Source organism: Colius striatus, chromosome 29 (assembly GCF_028858725.1).
Source record: "Colius striatus isolate bColStr4 chromosome 29, bColStr4.1.hap1, whole genome shotgun sequence".
In the NCBI taxonomy this organism is placed as follows: domain Eukaryota; kingdom Metazoa; phylum Chordata; class Aves; order Coliiformes; family Coliidae; genus Colius; species Colius striatus.
In genome coordinates this window covers 457207-475004 of record NC_084787.1, presented here as the reverse complement: position 1 = coordinate 475004, position 17798 = coordinate 457207, and the positions used below count along the sequence as shown (strand labels likewise).

Here is a 17798-nt window from a genome sequence, read left to right as displayed (position 1 = left end):
AGGGATGAACAGAACAGGGCGGGATGAAGGGGACAAGAAGGAATGAAGGGGACAGGGAGGGATGGGGAGGGAGGAGACAGACAGGGATGGAGTAGGTGGTGAAGGATGGAAGGAAGGGATGGAGGGGATAAGCAGTGATGAAGAGGTCGAGGAGGGATGGGAGGGGACAGGCAGGGATGGGGCTGGAGCAGTCGGGTACTACGGGGCAGCCAGTACTGCAGGGTGGGGGAGATCCCTGGGGTCTTCCCCCAGTGCAGGGCTTGTTCCGAACAAAGTGACCCGACAAAGGGAACCCCCCAGCCCGGCTCCCAAGGGACCCAGCTCTGCCTTCCCGGAAGGTCTCGGGGGGGGCCGGGGCTGCCCCGCTCCGCCCCTCCCGCCCGATAAAAGGCGGCGGCGCCGTCGGGGACCCGCTGTCGCGGTATCGCGCTGCTGTCGCGGTGCCCGGGATGCGCCGCGCGCTCCTGGCGCTCATGGTCGCTGCTGTCGCCGCCGCTGGGGCAGCCCCCGGTCCCGCGTGTCCCGTAACGGCACCGGAAGAAGCTGGGACACGGTCCCGCGTGGGGCTGGCCCCGAGGAGAGCCAAGGTACGGCCGGGCTGGGACACGGCGGACCTGGACAGGGGCGGACCGGGGTGGGATGGGATGGAGTGAGACACGTTGCACTGGGATGGACCAGAACCGGGATGCACCGAGACACGCTGGGCTGGGAAGGACCGGGATGGGCTGAGACCGGGATACACCGGACCGGGATGGGATGGGATGGGATGGGATGGGATGGGCCAGGGGCGGGCCGGGCTCCCCTCCCACCTCCCGGGGCGCCGCCGGTCCCTGTCCCAGTGCCCCATTTCCCGGCAGCGCTTTGCCTCGGTGCCGCGGTACGTGGAGATGCTGGTGGTGGCAGATGAGTCCATGGCCCAGTTCCACGGTGCGGGGCTCCGGCGGTACCTGCTCACGGTGCTGGCGGCGGCTGCCCGCTCCTTTCGGCACAGCAGCCTGGGCAACGCGGTGGAGCTGCGTGTGACACGGCTGGTGGTGCTGGGCCAGGGCACCCCCGGGCCCCCCTCCACGTCCAACGCTGCTCAGATGCTCCGTAACTTCTGTCAGTGGCAAAAGGATCTCAACGTCCCCAATGAGGACAGTCCCCTCCACTTCGACACCGCTGTCCTCTTCACCCGGCAGGTGGGAGTGGGAAGACAGTTCTGGGGGAGTTCTGGGGGGCTTCAGGGGTGTCAGAGGGCTGTTTGGGGTCCTTGCAGGGTTATTGGGAGCTGACAGGGTCCCTGAGCATCTCCCAACGTGTTTGGTGCTGTCTGAGCCCTTGGGGTGTCCATAGGCAGGGATCCTGGGGCCCATCCCAGGGAGTTTGGGTGCTGGTCAGGTTTGGGGGTGCCCCTGATCCCCCTCCCACACCCTGTCTGCCCCCAGGACCTGTGTGGGGCAGCCACCTGTAACACACTGGGCATGGCTGACGTGGGCACTGTCTGTGACCCCGAGCGGAGCTGTGCCATCGTGGAGGACGATGGGCTGCAGTCGGCGTTCACGGTCGCTCATGAGCTGGGTGAGTGGCAAGAGACATTGTGTGGTGGCAGACACCCACTGCTGCCCATGAGCCCCCCTGGGGCTGACACCAGCATCCTCCTTGGCACAGGCCACGTCTTCAATATGCTTCACGACACCTCGCAGCCCTGCCAGGAGCTGAACAGCCGCTCCGGAGCCACCCGGCGCCTGATGGCTCCCGTCCTCTCCTCGCTGGAGCCCGGCGAGATGTGGTCCCCGTGCAGCACCCGCTTCATCACCGACTTCTTGGACAACGGCCATGGTATGACCCGGTGCAGAGTGTCCCGCATGTGCGGTCCCGGTGCAGCCACGTCCCTTGCCGGTGCTGTCAGTGCCCCCAGTGCAGCGGTGCCGTGTCCCCACAGGTCAGTGCCTCCTGGACAAGCCTCTGGAGTGGCTGCAGCTGCCCTCAGCGCTGCCGGGCAGCGTGTACCCGATACTGCAGCAGTGCCAGCTCGCCTTCGGGCCCGACTCACGGCACTGCGGCGACCTGCAGCCGCCCTGTGCCTCGCTGTGGTGCACCGGCCACGTCGGCGGCCGCTCCGTCTGCCAGACCAAGCACTTCCCCTGGGCCGATGGGACGCCTTGTGCGCCGGGCAGAGCCTGCATGGACGGGCTCTGTGTCGGCAGCGGCCGCATGCAGGAGCTCACTGTGAGTCCCGGGGGGCAGCGCAGGGGGCGGGGGGCGGCTGCTCACCTGCCAGCACTGGTTTGACCCCCTCCCCTGTTGCATTTTCTGTCTGCAGGTGCCCGTGAACGGCGGCTGGGGGCCGTGGGGGCCATGGGGCGGGTGCTCACGGACCTGTGGTGGTGGCGTCCGGCTCTCCCACCGTGGCTGCACTGCGCCAACGCCTCGCCACGGCGGCCGGTACTGCGAGGGCAAGCGCACCCGCTTCCAGTCCTGCAACGTGGAGGAGTGCCCGGGCAGCACCCGTGAGTGGGGACAACTGAGTGGGGAGTGGGGATGTCACCGGTCCCCAGCGTGGGACGCAGAGGGGCTGCTGCCGGTGCTGACCATGTGCCACTGCTGTCGGCAGCCCTCACCTTCCGGGAGGAGCAGTGTGCCGCATACAACCATCGCCCCGACCTCGTGAAGGGGCTCCCGGCCCCCACGGACTGGGTGCCGCGCTACAGCGGTGTCCTTGAGCGGGACCAGTGCAAGCTGACCTGCCAGTCCCAAACCCTGGGTTACTACCACGTGCTGCAGCCAAGGGTGAGTGTTCTCCCAGCGCACCGGGCACCCCAGGGTGCTGCCGGCGGGTGCTGAGGCCGTGCTGTGCTGCAGGTGGCCGACGGGACTCCCTGCTCCCCCGAGAGCACAGGGGTGTGCGTGCAGGGCCGCTGCATCCCCGCCGGCTGTGACCGCGTCATCGGCTCCAAGAAGAAGTTTGACAAGTGCATGACGTGCGGCGGCGACGGCTCCAGCTGCACCAAGGTCTACGGATCCTTCACCAAAGCCCGGTAAGCACCTGAGGGTGACAGCGGTGGGGGTGACATGGTACCCTCAGGCTGCCATCATCCCCCCTCCAACCCCGCTGTGCCCCGCAGCTACGGCTACAACGACGTGGTGACCGTGCCGGCGGGGGCCACGCACCTCCTGGTCCGGCAGATTTCGGCGTCGGGCAGCGAGGACGTGTTCCTGGCACTGCGGCGGCCGAGCGGCAGCTCGCTGCTCAACGGCGGCTACGTCCTGGTGCCGTCCCCGACCGCCGTGGTGCTGGCGGGAGGCGTCACCCTGCGCTACAGCGGGGCCACGGCGGCCACCGAGACGCTGTCGGGCCGGGGGCCGCTGCCTGAGCCGCTGGTGCTGCAGGCGCTGGTGGTGGACGAGCAGCGCCCGCCGCGCCTCAAGTACAGCTTCTTCGTGCCGCGGGCGCAGGGGCGCCCGGCGTCAGCCTGGGAGAAGCAGAAAGCCGAGATCCTGGAGATCCTGCGGAGCCGCCGGCGACACAAGTAGCGGCAGGAGCGCGGCCGGGATCCGGCCGTGCCGGGAGCTGCCCCGGCGGCACCGCAGCGCATATTTATTGGGCTATTTATTGCCCGCCGGGAGCGGGGGCACCAGCCACGGGATGGCACCGGTCAGCCCCCTCGGCAGAGCCCCGGCGGGACGAGCCCGGTGCAGGACACCGCGTCTACCTCAGCCCTCCGCGGGCACAGCTCGGGGGCGACCCCCAGGCAGGGCCCGGGGACCCTCGCTCGGCTCCCCGTCCCCCCCGGCACAGCCGTTATTTAAAGCTGTTTATATATCTCGCGGCGCCGTTATTTAAAGCTGTTTACGGAGCCGGTTCGATGTTGTGACCGTCGGTCGGCGCCGGCCCCGGCCCCGGCCCCGGCCCCGGGCTGCGGCAGCCGCCGGACGCGCGGCCGGGCACCGAGGCGGCGGCGGCGGACGCGGTTGCCACGGCGACCGAGGGGGGCGGGGCCTGAGCCGGACACGCCCATTGGCTGGGCCGCACGGAGCCCCGCCCACTTCACGGAGCCACGCCCACCGCAGCTCGGACTCCCCCGGGTCCCGCCGCCCGCCATCCCGCCGGCGCATCCGGCCCCCGCCGCTGCCACCGGGACCGGGGCCTCGCCCGCTCCGGGGCCGCGGGTGACACCGCCCCGACCCCGGCCCCGTGTCCCGCCCCTTGACCGGCCGCCACGTCAGCGCGGCCCCGCCCACCGCTCTCCGTCCCTTGCTCCAAGATGGCGGCGGCGGCCGGGCGGGGCTGAGGCTCCCGCCGGTACCGGCAGCCCCGGCGCCGCCCCCTTCCCCCCCCCCCCCCCCACGTCGCGATGCGGCCCCGCGGCGCCGCCGCCCCCCGCCGCCCGCGCTGACCGGGCCCCGCGGCCCGGGCCGGGCCCCGCCATGCTGCGGCGGCTGCTGGAGCGGCCCTGCACACTGGCCCTGCTGGTCGGCTGCCAGTTCGCCTTCGTCGCCTACTTCTCCCTGGGCGGCTTCCGCAACCTCACGTCGCTCTTCGGCCGCGCCGCCGGGCCCGTCTTCGACTACTCGCGCACGCACGACGTGTACGCCAACCTGAGCCGCCTGCTGCCCGCGCAGCCCGCCCGCCGCGACCCCGCGCAGCCGCTGCCCTTCTGCCCCGAGCGATCGCCCTTCCTCGGTGAGCCGGCGGGCGGGGGGAGACCCGGGACGGGGCTGGGACCGGGGGAAGGAGCGGCCCCGCGGCTCCAGCCCGCACGGACCGGCCAGGGCAGATGTGGGGATGTGGGGGGGAGCGGCCTCCGGGGCTGCGGACTCGCTCCCCCGGTGCCATCGTTGCCTCCCCCCCCCCCACCCGTGCAGTCGGCCCGCTGACCGTGAGCTTCAGCCGGGTGCCCACGCTGGAGCAGATCCGTGCGAAGAACCCGGCGGTGCAGGAGGGCGGCCGGTACCAACCACCCACGTGCGAGCCCCGGTCCCGCACCGCCATCATCATCCCGCACCGCAACCGCGAGACACACCTGGGGCACCTCCTCTACTACCTGCACCCCTTCCTGCAGCGCCAGCAGCTCCAGTACGGCATCTACGTCGTGCACCAGGTGAGTGCAGCACCGCGGGGGCTGTGCCAGGCGCCCGAGGCTTCGGCAGCGGCTGCTCTGGGCCCTGGGTGCGCCGTGGCCGCCGCTGCAGCCGCCGCTCCCCGCAGGCCGGCAATGCCACCTTCAACCGGGCCAAGCTGCTGAACGTGGGGGTGAAGGAGGCGCTGAAGGATGAGGAGTGGGATTGTCTGTTCCTCCACGATGTCGACCTCATCCCCGAGAACGACCACAACCTCTACACCTGTGACCCCTGGAACCCCAAGCACGTCTCCATCGCCATGAACAAGTTCGGATACAGGTGGGTGATGGTGGCCTGGGAGGGCGGCCGGGAGCCAGGGACCGGCCCTGGCTCAGTCCCTGCCCCCTCCTCCCGCAGCCTTCCGTACCCCCAGTACTTTGGAGGGGTCTCGGCTCTCACCCCCGACCAGTACATGAAGATCAACGGTTTCCCCAACGAGTACTGGGGCTGGGGCGGGGAGGACGACGACATCGCCACCAGGTAGGGTGTTGTGGGGCCTTGCCCTGGTGTCTGTGTCCCTGGGGGGCCGCTGCTGCCACGCTGGAGGGGCCACAGGCTGTGTCCCCCCTGGCACCCCCGGCCACGCGGCGGCTGCTCCGCAGGGTGCGCCTGGCCGGGATGAAGATCGCCCGCCCGCCCGTCTCCGTCGGCCACTACAAGATGGTGAAGCACAAGAGTGATAAAGGCAACGAGGAGAATCCCCACAGGTTGTGGGGCTGGGAGGGGGCCGGGGCGGGGTTCTGCAGAGGCTCGGCGCTGATGCTCCCCGTCCCGCCTGCCCCCAGGTTCGACCTGCTGATCCGCACGCAGCGGATGTGGACGCAGGACGGGATGAACTCGCTCACCTACACGCTGCTGGCCAAGCACCTGCACCCGCTCTACACCAACCTCACCGTGGACATCGGCACCGACCCCCGCGCCGGCCGCAGCCAGCGGGGCCTGGGGCTGAGCCTGGAGGGCCAGAGGTACCGCAGCAGCACCAGCCTCTTCCGAGAGGAGATGCTGCGTAAGCTGCCCCGGGACGGCGCAGCGTGGGGGGACCAGGGGCTCTCCCCACGGCTCCCGGCAGCCACCGCGCCCCAGCCACGGGTGGGAAACGGCACCGGCAACCCCCCGGCGCCGGGGATCACCCAGCGCAGCCCCGAGGCCGCCATGGAGGGCGATGCCCAAGCAGGTCACAGCGCTGGCAGGGCTGTGGCACAGGAGGAGCCCGGGACCCTCCCGTCCCGTGGGGACAACCAGAGCCTGCCACAAGCTACCCACTAGCCACTGGCCACCATGGCCCCCACGTGGACTCTGCTGTTACCTAGCACGGGGAAGAGACCCTCGTCAGGGTTGTGGTTGTGCTGTGGCCCCGCTGGAGAGACTGGGGGGAGCAGCGAGCCTTGAGGGCAACCGCTGGCCATGGGGCCAGTGCCTGGTAGAGCGGGGCACCCCCAGGAAGGGGTGCGGAGGCACCGGGGCCGGGGCTGCCCTGGCGGGCTCCGCTCAGACTGCGGCTGCTGCAGACAGGCTCAGGCTGCGCTGCCGGCGCAAGAGTATTTATTCTATTTATGAGCTGCTCCCTGGACCTTTGTAAGGGTTTTTCAATTAAAGAAAACACTTTGTCCTACTGAGCCAGAGCTCTGTGGGGCTGGGGGAAGGGCCGCTGGAGCTCAGCACTGCAGCCCCAGCAGCTGCCCCACGGCTGCTCTGGCGCTGGCGATGCAGTCGTTGACAGAGACGCCGGCGTAGGAGGCCCCGACGAGGCTGAGGGGCAGCTGCTGCTTCGCCAGGACGCGGGCGATGCGCTCTGCGGGACGGGCAGGGGCTGTGGGTGCCTCCACGGGCACGGGGGCCCCCACTCCCCAAGCCCCTCTTACCTGTGCGCTGCCAGTGGCCCAGGGTGTACTGGGGGATGCAGGCCTGGGCGGGGGGAGCAGCTGGTGAGACCCAGGGGACCCTCCAGATCGCCCTGTACCCCCCACCCTGCGGTGCCATCACCCACCTGGTGCACCTTGACGATGGAGTGTGTCGGGGCTGTGTCCAGGCCCAGCTGCTGCTGTACCGCTGCCTGTGCCCGCTGCAGCAGCAGCGACGGCGACACCGACGCCGGGTCCCCGAAGCTCTGCTCAAACCAGGCACCCCCCAGCATCACCTGCACAGCACCAGCAGCACCATGAGCCCCCCAGGATGGCTCCTGTGACCCCCCCCCTTCATCTCCAGCCACGCACCGTCAGCCGCACTGAGGCGGCTCCTGCACCGTTGTGCTGGGGGAAGGCCACCGAGTCGTAGACAATACCCAGGAGGGACGAATCCTCAGAGGATGGCACCAAGTGTCCAAAGCCCTGTGTGGGAGTGGGATGAGGTCACTCGTGGGTGCTGGGGATACCCCAGGGTGCTGGGGACAGCCGTGGGCAGCGCTCTCACCGTGACGGGCAGCGTGACGCCCTGGTACTGCAGGTTCACCACGGCCACCGACACGGCCGGGATGCGCCGCAGCTCCCGTGCCAGTGGCTCGGCCTCAGCTGGCAGCACCTCAGCCAGGGCTGGAGAGGGGACAGCAGAGGACATCAGGGAGGAGGAGGACAAGGCCATCCTCCCCACCTGCCCCAGCTTGCCCCGCTACCTGCAGCCGGGATGGCGCTGACCACGTGGTCAGCCGTCACGGTGCCATCGTCCAACGTGAGCTGCGGGCACACAGAGCAGTGAGCGTGGTCCTGGGGAAGAGACCCCCGAGCCCATGCCCTGCCCGGGCCGTACCTGCCAGCGGCCGTCGGCGTGGCGGCGCAGGCGGCGCAGGGGCGCATGGCACCGCAGCTCCACGCCGCGCGGCCGCACGAAGGCCGCCAGTGCCTCGGCCAGACTCTGCATCCCGCCCCGCAGCGACCACTGGCTCCAGCGCTCGGCCCGCGCCCTCCGGCTCAGCCCCGACTCAGCGCCACGCTCCTTCCCTGCCAGCCACAGCGCCGGTGACCCCTCGTGCTGCCGGGCTGGCACCGGGGCACCCTGCCCTCGCGCCCTCCCGGCCCCGGCGCTCACCGGAGCCCAGCGCCAGCCCCAGCAGCACCGAGCGCCGGCGCCGCTCGGCCTGGAAGAGCGCGGGGAAGCAGGAGCGGACGCTGAGCGCTCGGCAGTCCCCGGCGAACACTCCCCGGCACAGGCTGTCCACGGCGATGTCGGCCACCTGCAGGGACGCAGCCGGTGAGGCCGGGTCCCGCCCGGCCCCTGCCGGGCCCTGATAAGCCCCCCGGCGCTATCAGCCCGCGCAGGCGCCCACCTCCCGGCCGAAGCGGCGACGGGCGAAGGCGTGAACGCTCTCGTCGGGCTCCGTCCCGGCCGGCGCCAGCAGGTCCCTCGCTCCGCTCCAGAGCAGCGCCCGCGAGAAGGGGGGCACCGGCCTCAGCAGCCCCCTGCACACACCGAGGGCTCAGGGGAGGCGGCTCGAGGGGGGCGGCGGGGGGGGGCAGCGGGGCTCGTTCCTACCTCAGCCCCGAGGGCAGCTTGTGCAGGGCCCCGCCGGTGTAGAGGAAGCGGTTCCGGGAGGCCGGGTGGTCCCCGGGGACGGGCAGGACGTCACCCTCCAGGCCAAGCTCGGAGACCTGTGGGGACACGGGCAGGGCTGAGGGCACAGGACCTGCCGCGGAGCAGCCTCAGCTGGACCCCGACACCCACCCAGGGACCCCCGGGGACCCTCTGACACCCTGAACCCAGCCCCACTTCCCCCCGGCACCTCTGACACACACCCAGGTCTGCCCCCGGACTCGGCCCCCTTCCCGAGAGACGCCTCCCGCAGACCCCGGGGACCCCGCTGCCGCCCCGCACCGAGCCCCAGGGACTCCCGGTCCCGCCCGTCCCGTACCATGTGCAGGGTGTCGGCGCCCACCGCCCCCGCCGGGCGGATGCCGCGGGGCCCGTGCTCGAACACCGTCCCGTCGGCGGTGCGGGTGCTCTGCAGCCACCCCCCGAGCCGGCCGCTGGCCTCCAGCAGCAGCACCTGAGGACGCCACGGTCAGCGCGGGACGCGGACACCGGCGACCCCCGACCCCCGCTCCCGGGGGCAGCGCGGGTTAGAGCCGGCGCCGGCCCCGGTTCGCGCTCACCTTGTGCTGGCGGGGCGCGCGGGACAGGTGGAAGCAGGCGGCCAGGCCGCTGATGCCGCCCCCGACCACGGCCACGGTGGGTGCCATCGCGGAGCCGCCGCCGCCGCCGCGCGCGACGCTGCCGGGGCCCGGCGCCGCCCCCTCCCGCCACCGGCCCCGGCGGGGGCGTGGCCAAGGGCGCGGAGAGCCAATAGCGCGGCGCGGGCCGCTACTCGGCCCCGCCCACCGGCGCTGGGGCAGCCACGCGGGGCCGAGGAGCCAATCACGGCGCGCCCCGCCCCGGTAGCCCCGCCCACGGAGCTAACCCCGCCCCCAGCCGGCAGGCCACGCCCCTCGGCGATGGCCACGCCCCCTGCGCGCGCCCGACACCAAACTGCAGCTTTTTGGGGTTTTTTAGTAAATTTATTCACAAAAGCGCCAGGCAGGGCAGCGCCGCCCGCCCGCCCTCCATCCGGGCCCCGCCGCGGGGGGCTGCTGCCCAGCGCCGGGGGCTCAGGGCCGGCGGCCGGGGGGCTCCTCCAGCTCGTAGAAGAGGACGTAGCCCTCGCTGGACGGCACCTGGTTCTCGCTGATGGGCGAGACCCTGCGGCAGCACCCTCAGCCCCGCGCCCGGCCGGGCAGGGGGCACGGGGCACGGGGCCGGGGCCAGCCGGGGAGCGGGCGGGGGGAGAGGGAGGGCACTTACCGGGAGTCGTTGTAGACACGCCACCCGGCCGAGTCCCGGCAGAAGGCCGTGTAGTGCCCGTAGTGGACGCTGCCCGAGTGGTTGCAGAGGGCGTAGAGGCTGTAGACGGGGCTCCCTGCAGAGGGAGGGTGGGCTCAGGGCTGCTCCCCCCACGTCACCCCCTGTGCCCCCGCCTCTGCCCCCGCCCTGCCTCACCCGCCTTCTCGCTGGCAAACTCCCGCAGGTTGAGTTGCTGCAGGGGGAAGTCCACAAAGACCGAGCACTTCTTGATGGAGTAGCGGGTGGTGGAGAACCGGTTCAGGTCTGGGCTGCGTTAAGAGAAACGTGGCCACGAGTGGCTGAAGGGACGAGTCCCTGCTCCCAGAGCTCCCCCCACCCCTCCCCACCAACACTGGTGGCTGGGGGGGGTCACAGCCTCCTCCCCAGCCCTCCCCTGTCCAGCCTGCAAAGGATACGGAGCACGAGGATGCGGGGGAAGCGCTGGATCGTCAGCTTCTTCGTGCTCCGCGTTCGCTGCCGACACTTGTCGCAGACCTGCCGATGGCACACAGCAGCAGTGAGAGGGGCCTGGGGCTGCTAGCCAGGGCTGCCCAAACACCAGCCACAACCCCTTACCGGGGCATTCTCTGAGTCCAGCTCCTCCTCCTTGGTGAAGAGGCTGAAGCAGTCATGGAGCGAGACCTTCCCCCCAGCAAAGCTTTTCTGCAGGGGGTGGGGAGAGAGGGTCAGAGTCAGGCGGGAGAGCTGGGGAGGGGCTGTGGGGGAGAGGAGTGGCCATGGAGCTCTGCCCCATCCTCACCTTTGGGATGGGCAGGGAGAGATCACAGAAGACCTCGAAGGTGGTGGAGCGGTAGCCGCACGCCTGGCACTTGAGGCAGCTCTTCAGCTGCCCCACAAAGAGGTCTGGGGGCGAGGAGGGAGGGGTGAAGGCAGGTGGAGAGGGGCACCCCAAGAGGTTTGGGAGCCCGGGGGGAGACTCACCCACGATCTTGCTGTCCTCCCTCTCCAGGTATCGCTTCCACATCTGGTTGGCGCGTTCATCGTCGCTGAGGGCAAAGGGCTCGAGTCAGGCTGTGGCCCCGTGGACGGGGCTTCCCCAGGCCCCCTGGCCCCTCTCCCCTGCCTCACCTCAGCGTCTCGGGGTCCTCCAGCGCGGGGGTCCGCCGGGCGTCCGAGAGGATGCTGGGGGTCCTGCGGCCCTTGCGGTTGATCTCCACGTGCAGTCGGTCCATGAAGAACTTGAGGAACTCCTGTGCGTCCTGCTGGCTGCGGGGGGAGGGACCCACGGCACCCACCGCTGCCGGCGGCCCCCCAGGAGCTGCTGGGGGTGCTCTGGGGCCGGGGGGTGAAGCCCCACCTGTATCCCGTGAAGGAGGGGACGTATTTCTGGAAGATGGCCTTGAAGCGCCCGGGGTTGACGGCTTCGGAGGAGTCGGGGTGCCAGAGGGCGGCGATGACATCAGCGAAGGCTGCGGGGCGACACACCGGCTGTCAGCACTGGTGGGGTTTATGTAAGAGCTTGGGCAGGGGGGATGAGGCGCGAGGAGCTCCCTTCCCACCTTCAGTGAGCTCCTGGGGGCCGCGGGGGCCGGGGGGCTGCTCCTGCTGGAAGTCCCGGCGCAGGCAGTAGTCCCGCAGCGGCTTGGTGCTGCTCAGGCACTGCAGCACGGCGTTCATGAAGCACTGCGAGAGAGCAGCACGATGCCGTGACGCCCCAGGTAGGGGCCACCGGGCCTCGGTGCATCCCCACACCCCTAGGCGTGCCCCACCACGCCATGGGGACCCCCGAGGCAGGAGGAGACAGCCTGGTTACAGCCATCGTGAGCCCAGGACAGAGGGAGGGGAGGGGCCGCGGGGCCGGAGGGCTGCAGGCGCTTACCGTGTTGCCCAAGTTCCTGAGGCCAACGTGTCCCGAGCCCAGCAGGAGGGTGTGATGGGTCTGTAGGGACACAGAGCGACAGGAGTGAGACCCATCCCCACACAGCGACGCCCGGCCCGGCCGCGGAGGCTTCACCTCGCCGCTGACAAGCAGCAGCCCCATCACAGCTGTGTGTGCCAGCGACTCGGAGATGTCGGCACCGCGGCCCGGCAGCTCCCGCCGGGGCAGCAGCGTGCGGTGCAGCCTGCGTGGCAGCTCCACCAGCGTGGCTCCCGGCAGCCCCGGCATGGCTCCGGCACCGCCGCGCCGGGCCCCTTCCACCTCTCTAAGCTACAGCTCATTAGCTGATCCGATTTCCCTTGGCTATTCTGGGCCTTGCTGGAGGCTCATCTCAGGGGGATTAATTAGTGAGAGAGCTGCCTTGGGGACAGCGAGCGCCCGCAGGACGGGGAGCGGAGGCAAACACGGCTGCCGGCTCTGTGCCACAGTGGTGAGGCGTGGGAGAGGGTGTGGGGGGCTGGTGGCTCCGTGGGGGTGGGGGCAGCTCTGTGGCAGCAGCAGGGGATGCACCACAGGGGCCAAAAGCTGTCCCTGTCCCCCACAGGCACAGCCCCAGGATTTGAGGGCACCTAATCCCCACACGTGGCCCAGGGCGAGCGGAGGACAGGACACGGCTCCTCCTTGGGGAGAAGGCGGGTGCAGAACCAGCCAACCCTGCACCTGGGAGCTGCGGGGACATGGAGGTGAGGCAAGCACTGCTCTCCCATCCCGGTGGAGCCACCAACCCCCGTGGGAGCAAAGCTGCTGCCCTGCGGCCGGGGGCCAGGCCACGTCCAAGCCTGGGACAAAGCCTGAGGCTCTTACGGCTGCTGCCTTCTCCTCGGTCCTGCTGGGCACCGGGGCTCTGCCCAGGGCGGGGCTGCTGGGTGCCAGGGCGCCGGGTCCGTGGCCGTATGGGGGGTCGGTTCGAGTCCTCGGGCAGCTCTCGGGCCGGACGGAGAGCAGCGGGGCCGTGGGCTTCCCGTCCAGCCCCGGCGAGACATTGACCCTCCGGAGAGAGGAGCTTCTCCTGAGTGCCAGCGAGCCGGCGCTCAGCTGGTGGCCACAGTCCCTCAGGACCAGCCGGCTCAGCACCGCCGCCACGTCCTCGGCACGGCCGCCACCGCCGCCGCCCTGGCTCAGGTCCCCGATGCTGATGGACTTGGAGCGTGCCAGGTTGCTGCGCCGGCGCTCGGCCTCACGCCCCGCCAGCGAGGCCCCGGCGGGCAGGGAGAAGGAGGCGCTGCCAGGCACGGCGCTGGCCTGCGGAGAGCCGGGCACCCGCACCGCGTGGTCCGCCTTGACAGGCCCACGCCGGCACGCCGAGCTGCGAGCGGCCTCCCCGCGCTTGGAGGCGCGGCCGCGGTCCAGCTCCAGCTTCTTGCTGCGGTCGTCCATGGTGCTGGGCCGCGGCGGCAGCAGGCGAAGCTTGGGCGCCGGGGACAGCCCGTTGCTGGCAGAGGCCAAGGCGGTAGCATGGCGCTCCTGGCTCAGGGCGCGGTGGCCGTTGGGCAGCTTGGCGGCAGCCTTGGGCTGGGAGGTGACGACGGCGTGGTCCCTGGCGCGGCCAACGCGGTGCTCCGAGGCTTGGGGCATGCTGAGGACGGCCGAGAGCGGAGCCCTGCGGGGGAGAGGGACTGGGCTGACGCTGGCAGCGTCGGGACAGCGCGGGGGCACCGGGCTGCGCACCCACCTCGCTCGCCGTGCCTGCTGCCGCCGGCACCGCTCACAGCCCCCTGCGGCGAGCGGCCGCGCACAGAGTCCCGTCAGCGGGGGCCCTGCGGCACAAGGAGAGACGCTGCGGGTCACGGCGGGGCCCGGGGCACCCCAAAGCCCCTCGCCCGCCGCCGCAGCCCCACGGCGGGGTGAATCACCGAGGCGTTTGGCACCACCGGGAGCCGCTTCCTCCCCCCTGCCCACGCCGAAGCGCCGCCGGGCCATGGGGCCCGCGGCCATCCCCGGCTCCCGCTCCACGGGGCCCCGGCACCGGCGGGTGCAGGCCTCGGCGCGCACCGGGAGGGGCTCGGCCGCGGCGGCCGCAGTGGGGAGCAGCAGGAGCAGCTCGGGGGGGACTCGGCCGCTGCAGGCGGGCTGCTGGGGGGCGAAGGCCGCGTTGCAGCCGCAGAGGCTGTGCCAGGGCGACAGCCCCGAGCCCGCAGCTGCCGGCCCGAGCGAAGGGTCGGCCGTGCCGGTGGTGAGGGCCCCGCCCCCCGCCGTGCCCGTCCCGCACTCCGGGGACTCCCGTCCGGCTCGGGCCCGGCCCTCAGCGCCCCCGGCCCCCGTCCTCGCTGCGCTCACCTCCCCGCACCAGGGCCGTACCGCCCTCCCCGTGCGCCCTCCCCCGCTCCGCCGCGTCCTGCCCCCGGCCCGGTACCGGGGGTCGCCAATGAGGGGAGATGGGGGGTGGGGGGGGGGGGGCGTGAGGGGAAGAGGTGACCGCCGCCGCCACCCCGGCCCCGCCGCTCGCCGCAGTCCCGGGCCTCGCAGCGCTCCTCCCGCATCCGCCGCCCCTCCCCGAGCCGCCCGGTGCCGTCGTTGCCCCCCGCCCCCGCCGCAACCGCCGCCGTACCTGCCGCGGGCCGCCATGGCAACGACTCCCGCACCACCCGCCGCCATCTTCGTTCCTCCCGCGCGCCGCCCCGCCCCCGGCGGCCTCGCGCGCCGCACTGCGCCTGCGCGGCCGAGCCCCGCCCACCCCGCGCGCGCCGCCATGGCAACCGCGCGGCGTCCCCCCGCGCGCGCCGCTTAAAGCGACAGCGACCCCCGACACGGCGGCGACACGGACGCGGCTTCGAGCGTTTATTGGGGAGCAGCAGCGCGGCGGCGGAGGGAGCGGCTGGGCGAGGGGGCTGGATCCCAACCCCGCCCCCACACCGCTCAGTTGTCCTTGTGCTGGATGATGCCTTTGGCCACCAGGTCGGGGATCTCCACGGCCAGCCAGGGCCCGAGCTGCGGGGACAGAGGCTGAGCAGCCGCGCGGGGGGACACCCCCAGCGCCACGCACCCCCTCCCCGTGACACCCCCGACTCACCCCCAGCGCCATCAGATGGGCCAAGCCGAATTTGGGGACGTTCCTGGCCCAGAGGGGCTTGAAGTGATCGCTGAGGCAGATCTTGCCCCCCCTGTGTGAGGAGGGACCCGTCAGCCCCCTCCAGCGCCCCGATCCCCTCCCGGGCGCTTCAAGCCCCGTGTGCTCCCAGACCTGTACATCTTGGCCGTCTTCCCGTCCAGCTCGGGGATGGCGATCTCGGGGGCGGTGGAGGGATACGTCACCGGGATCTGGAGGGCGGACACGGGACACGCAGGGGTCAGCGGCCCCGCGGCCCTCCCCGCCCCGCGCCCTCCCGGCTGACGCTCCCCTGCTCACGTCAAACTCGATGGCGAACTCGTACTTCAGCAACTCGTGGACGTACCAGCACCTCCCGAACCACCTGCAACACACCAGGCGCGGCCCGGCCCCCGCCGCCCTCAGTCCCGGGGCAACCCCCGGACCCCGCAGCGGCGCCGGGGCGGAGGGAGGGCCGGCCCAGCCCCGCTCACCCACCGCGTGCCCTCAGCGTTTGACTCCAGGCGGAACCAGTCGTTGTCGGCGCGTTTGTTGTTCTCCACGTACTGGGGGAAGGGGAAGCAGGGGAGTGAGCGCGGCTGCCGCCAGCCTGGGGACCGCCGGAGGACAGCGGCAGAACCCGTCCCGGCGGGGCCGCGCCCGCGCACCTGGATGAGGGCGCGGTACTCCTCCTTCAGCCTCGCCGCCCAGCCGTCCCGGTCCCGCGGCCCGGCCGCCGTCCGCAGCAGCGGCAGCTCCGCCACCGCCCGCCGCGCCGCCTCGTCCGCCATGGCCCGCCGCCGGAAGCGGCGCCGGAAGTGACGCTCGGGGGAGGCGCCGAGCCGAGCGCTGCCATCTTGCTTCGGGGCAGCGACGCGCCGGATGGGGGAGGCGGGGTCGGCGCCGCCATCTTTGGTACGGGCCGGGGCGGGGCGCGAGCCCGGTGGCTCCATCTTTAGTGCTGTCAGAGCTGAGTTTGTCCGGTCTCAGCCGCGCTCCCGCCTCCCCCCCTTCACAGTCCCCGCTCGGTCCCCCAAAGGCCTTTGCAAGTCCCCCTCAGTCCTCCCCCGGTACCCCAAGTCCCCCCCGGCCCCACAGCACCAGACACAAGGCAGCGGCTTCAGGGTTTTATTGGGAGTGGGGGGCAGCGAGGGGCTCCCCTTGGGGCTCAGGGCTGCTCTCCAGCCTTGCCCACCCTCAGCAGCGATGAGAAGAACCCGACCACATTGTTCTGCAGCTCCTGGGCCAGAGGCGTCAGCTGCTTGTTGGCCCGGTCCAGGTAGGCCCTGAGGGAGAGGCGGGGGGTGAGGAGGCTGAGGGGCATCCAGGGCTGCCCCCCCCTGCTCCCCTCCATGACCCCCGTACTCAGCCTGGGTGCGCATCTCCTCCACCTTCAGCTTCTGGGGCAGCTCCTTGGTCATGAAGTCGGAGAAGGTCTGGAAGTAGCGTGTGAAGACCTCCTCTGCGGGCGGCGGGGCGGGCTCCTCGGCCTCGCGCCTCACCAGGGCGGCCTGCAGGCAGCTGGCGCACAGCAGCAGCAGCAGCGTGGCCACGAGCAGCTTCATGGTGGTGGGGCTGGGGTAGGAAAGGGTCAGCGGCAGCCGGCCTGCCCTGCAGCACCTTCCCACCCTCACCCCCTGCCCCATCCCTGCCCCATCCCACGCCATGGCAGCTCAGGCCCCCTCCCGCCCCGGCCCCCCTGAGCCCTGCCACCCGCTCCTGCTCCCTCCTGGCCCCGTGGCTCCAGGCACCGTCCTGCCCCGGTCCCTGCTGGGACACCCCATCGCTCCCCATCCTGCCTGGGTGCTGGGTGCTGGCTGCTGCTCACCTGGGCAGGACTCTGGGGGTGTCCCCTCAGGGGCTGCTTTTATCCCCCCCGGCCCCGATAGCTCCCGCCCCTGGGCCGGAGAGGCCGTGCCAGCCCCCGCCACAGCCTGAGTAAACACGGCAGGGGTAAGGGTCGCTGCGGGGGATGGCCCCTCCTCATCAGCCCTGCACCCAGGCTCCCATCCCTGTGGCCCCAGGAAGGACACGGGCAGGGGGTGCTGTGGTTCTGGGGGGGCGCTGGGGGCCAGGGCTCAGCTGGTGGCCCTGTGACACGTGGTGTGTTGGGACCTTGGGGCACACAGTTGCCCCTCGGTGAGTTGGTGGCCAGTGGTGGCCCCACGGCACACCATGGCCCTGTGGCACAGGTGTTACGGCCCCACAGCAGCACGGGACCCCCAGACCCACCCCAGGGCTCCCCTACAGCCCTGAGACCCCCCTGTACCCCCCTTCCAGCACCCACCAGCCCCTCTGCCCCAGGGGCCGCCCCATCTCCAGGTCCCAGCTGGGCAGCAGCGCCCGGGGGCTGCCAAACCCAGGGCTGGACGTGGGACAAGGGTCATCGCCCGGCTTATCGCTGACCCTCGGCCGCCAACGTGACGGTGACTCAGTGCTGGGGGCCGGGGCCATCCCACGGGGTCCTGACAGAGGCAGCACCGGGGGGGCCCCGAGGACACAGGGGCGCAGGGCCATGTTTGGGGACACAGGGGCAAAGGGCACGGGGATGGCACCGGGGACAAGAGCTTTCTGTCCTCTGGGTCACCAGCGGGGCCGGGGGGTTCCCGGGACAGCCCTTTCCAAGAAAGTGACGGCAGCTGGGCCGGGGCCGCGGGGCTGGGGCGGGGCCGGGGGACTGCGGGGCTGGGGCAGGGCCAGGGGACTGCAGGGCTGGGGCCGGGGGGCTGGGGCTGGGCCGGGGGGCTGCGGGGCCAGGGCAGGGCCGGGGGGCTGCGGGGGCTGGGGCAGGGCTGCGGGGCCGGGGGGCTGCGGGGCTGGGACAGGGCCGGGGGGCTGCGGGGCCGGGGCCGGGGGGCTGCGGGGACACGAGGGACGCGGCAGAGGGCGCGGCGCGGCCCCGCCCCCTCGGGCTCGGCCAATGGGCGCTGAGCTCTGCCCGCGCGCGCCATGGCGCCGGCGGCC

General features: G+C 72.0%; 6 protein-coding genes across 12 annotated transcripts; 2 read left to right on the top strand and 4 right to left on the bottom strand.

Annotated features, from left to right (window-relative positions):
• Nucleotides 1-213: 213 nt before the first annotated feature.
• On the top strand, nucleotides 214-3830 carry ADAMTS4 (ADAM metallopeptidase with thrombospondin type 1 motif 4). Its single transcript, XM_062016248.1, has 9 exons — nucleotides 214-587; nucleotides 858-1181; nucleotides 1428-1560; nucleotides 1651-1821; nucleotides 1925-2211; nucleotides 2306-2492; nucleotides 2597-2772; nucleotides 2845-3020; nucleotides 3108-3830. The coding sequence occupies exons 1-9, from the start codon at nucleotides 450-452 to the stop codon at nucleotides 3514-3516; spliced, it is 2001 nt and encodes a 666-aa protein (XP_061872232.1). The 5' UTR covers nucleotides 214-449; the 3' UTR covers nucleotides 3517-3830.
• Nucleotides 3831-4099: 269 nt separating this feature from the next.
• B4GALT3 (beta-1,4-galactosyltransferase 3) lies at nucleotides 4100-6719 on the top strand. The gene is made up of 6 exons (XM_062016199.1): nucleotides 4100-4666; nucleotides 4849-5084; nucleotides 5192-5382; nucleotides 5461-5583; nucleotides 5706-5810; nucleotides 5889-6719. The coding sequence occupies exons 1-6, from the start codon at nucleotides 4411-4413 to the stop codon at nucleotides 6367-6369; spliced, it is 1392 nt and encodes a 463-aa protein (XP_061872183.1). The 5' UTR covers nucleotides 4100-4410; the 3' UTR covers nucleotides 6370-6719.
• PPOX (protoporphyrinogen oxidase) lies at nucleotides 6629-9320 on the bottom strand. Of its 4 annotated transcripts, XM_062016197.1 has the most exons (12): nucleotides 9186-9320; nucleotides 8945-9079; nucleotides 8569-8684; nucleotides 8363-8495; nucleotides 8125-8269; nucleotides 7846-8036; nucleotides 7712-7772; nucleotides 7513-7631; nucleotides 7317-7430; nucleotides 7091-7240; nucleotides 6966-7008; nucleotides 6629-6895 (listed from the first exon to the last, which is right to left on the bottom strand). In XM_062016197.1, exons 1-12 carry the CDS (start codon nucleotides 9270-9272, stop codon nucleotides 6759-6761), a joined length of 1431 nt encoding a protein of 476 aa, XP_061872181.1. In that variant the 5' UTR covers nucleotides 9273-9320; the 3' UTR covers nucleotides 6629-6758. The 4 variants fall into 4 exon arrangements, with proteins under 4 accessions (XP_061872181.1, XP_061872178.1, XP_061872180.1 ...); XM_062016194.1 differs by having other exon boundaries at nucleotides 6629-7008; XM_062016196.1 differs by lacking the exon at nucleotides 6966-7008.
• Nucleotides 9321-9565: 245 nt separating this feature from the next.
• Nucleotides 9566-14892, bottom strand: USP21 (ubiquitin specific peptidase 21). Of its 4 annotated transcripts, XM_062016268.1 has the most exons (14): nucleotides 14358-14441; nucleotides 13482-13566; nucleotides 12614-13409; nucleotides 11750-11809; nucleotides 11430-11553; nucleotides 11228-11339; nucleotides 10999-11136; nucleotides 10852-10916; nucleotides 10670-10773; nucleotides 10486-10572; nucleotides 10326-10404; nucleotides 10066-10173; nucleotides 9871-9985; nucleotides 9566-9768 (listed from the first exon to the last, which is right to left on the bottom strand). In XM_062016268.1, the coding sequence occupies exons 3-14, from the start codon at nucleotides 13382-13384 to the stop codon at nucleotides 9678-9680; spliced, it is 1854 nt and encodes a 617-aa protein (XP_061872252.1). In that variant the 5' UTR covers nucleotides 13385-13409; nucleotides 13482-13566; nucleotides 14358-14441; the 3' UTR covers nucleotides 9566-9677. The 4 variants fall into 4 exon arrangements, with proteins under 4 accessions (XP_061872252.1, XP_061872253.1, XP_061872250.1 ...); XM_062016269.1 differs by lacking the exons at nucleotides 13482-13566; nucleotides 14358-14441 and adding an exon at nucleotides 14820-14892; XM_062016266.1 differs by lacking the exon at nucleotides 13482-13566 and having other exon boundaries at nucleotides 14358-14454.
• On the bottom strand, nucleotides 14574-15629 carry UFC1 (ubiquitin-fold modifier conjugating enzyme 1). The gene is made up of 6 exons (XM_062016270.1): nucleotides 15503-15629; nucleotides 15333-15400; nucleotides 15156-15219; nucleotides 14991-15067; nucleotides 14820-14910; nucleotides 14574-14737 (listed from the first exon to the last, which is right to left on the bottom strand). Exons 1-6 carry the CDS (start codon nucleotides 15623-15625, stop codon nucleotides 14666-14668), a joined length of 495 nt encoding a protein of 164 aa, XP_061872254.1. The 5' UTR covers nucleotides 15626-15629; the 3' UTR covers nucleotides 14574-14665.
• A 335-nt stretch (nucleotides 15630-15964) lies between these two features.
• On the bottom strand, nucleotides 15965-17074 carry APOA2 (apolipoprotein A2). The gene is made up of 3 exons (XM_062016339.1): nucleotides 16663-17074; nucleotides 16200-16409; nucleotides 15965-16120 (listed from the first exon to the last, which is right to left on the bottom strand). Exons 2-3 carry the CDS (start codon nucleotides 16397-16399, stop codon nucleotides 16003-16005), a joined length of 318 nt encoding a protein of 105 aa, XP_061872323.1. The 5' UTR covers nucleotides 16400-16409; nucleotides 16663-17074; the 3' UTR covers nucleotides 15965-16002.
• Nucleotides 17075-17798: the final 724 nt, after the last annotated feature.

Coding starts and splice junctions, on each gene's coding strand:
- USP21 (XM_062016266.1), bottom strand. CDS start 14,404: ATGGCGGCGGGTGGTGCGGGAGTCGTTGCCATGGCGGCCCGCGGCAG. Junction 10,573..10,669: donor TCTCCCTGCCCATCCCAAAG/GTGAGGATGGGG, acceptor CACCCCCTGCAG/AAAAGCTTTGCTGGGGGGAA. Junction 9,769..9,870: donor CGTGTCTACAACGACTCCCG/GTAAGTGCCCTC, acceptor GTGCTGCCGCAG/GGTCTCGCCCATCAGCGAGA.
- APOA2 (XM_062016339.1), bottom strand. CDS start 16,399: ATGAAGCTGCTCGTGGCCACGCTGCTGCTGCTGCTGTGCGCCAGCTGC. Junction 16,121..16,199: donor GAGATGCGCACCCAGGCTGA/GTACGGGGGTCA, acceptor CCTCTCCCTCAG/GGCCTACCTGGACCGGGCCA.
- UFC1 (XM_062016270.1), bottom strand. CDS start 15,625: ATGGCGGACGAGGCGGCGCGGCGGGCGGTGGCGGAGCTGCCGCTGCTG. Junction 15,068..15,155: donor AGTTCGCCATCGAGTTTGAC/GTGAGCAGGGGA, acceptor TCCGCCCTCCAG/ATCCCGGTGACGTATCCCTC. Junction 14,911..14,990: donor AAGACGGCCAAGATGTACAG/GTCTGGGAGCAC, acceptor CTCCTCACACAG/GGGGGGCAAGATCTGCCTCA.
- ADAMTS4 (XM_062016248.1), top strand. CDS start 450: ATGCGCCGCGCGCTCCTGGCGCTCATGGTCGCTGCTGTCGCCGCCGCT. Junction 1,561..1,650: donor CACGGTCGCTCATGAGCTGG/GTGAGTGGCAAG, acceptor TCCTTGGCACAG/GCCACGTCTTCAATATGCTT. Junction 3,021..3,107: donor GGATCCTTCACCAAAGCCCG/GTAAGCACCTGA, acceptor TGTGCCCCGCAG/CTACGGCTACAACGACGTGG.
- B4GALT3 (XM_062016199.1), top strand. CDS start 4,411: ATGCTGCGGCGGCTGCTGGAGCGGCCCTGCACACTGGCCCTGCTGGTC. Junction 5,085..5,191: donor GCATCTACGTCGTGCACCAG/GTGAGTGCAGCA, acceptor CGCTCCCCGCAG/GCCGGCAATGCCACCTTCAA. Junction 5,584..5,705: donor GACGACGACATCGCCACCAG/GTAGGGTGTTGT, acceptor GCTGCTCCGCAG/GGTGCGCCTGGCCGGGATGA.
- PPOX (XM_062016194.1), bottom strand. CDS start 9,272: ATGGCACCCACCGTGGCCGTGGTCGGGGGCGGCATCAGCGGCCTGGCC. Junction 7,632..7,711: donor CAGCGCCATCCCGGCTGCAG/GTAGCGGGGCAA, acceptor TCCCCTCTCCAG/CCCTGGCTGAGGTGCTGCCA. Junction 7,241..7,316: donor CCGCCTCAGTGCGGCTGACG/GTGCGTGGCTGG, acceptor GGTGCTGTGCAG/GTGATGCTGGGGGGTGCCTG.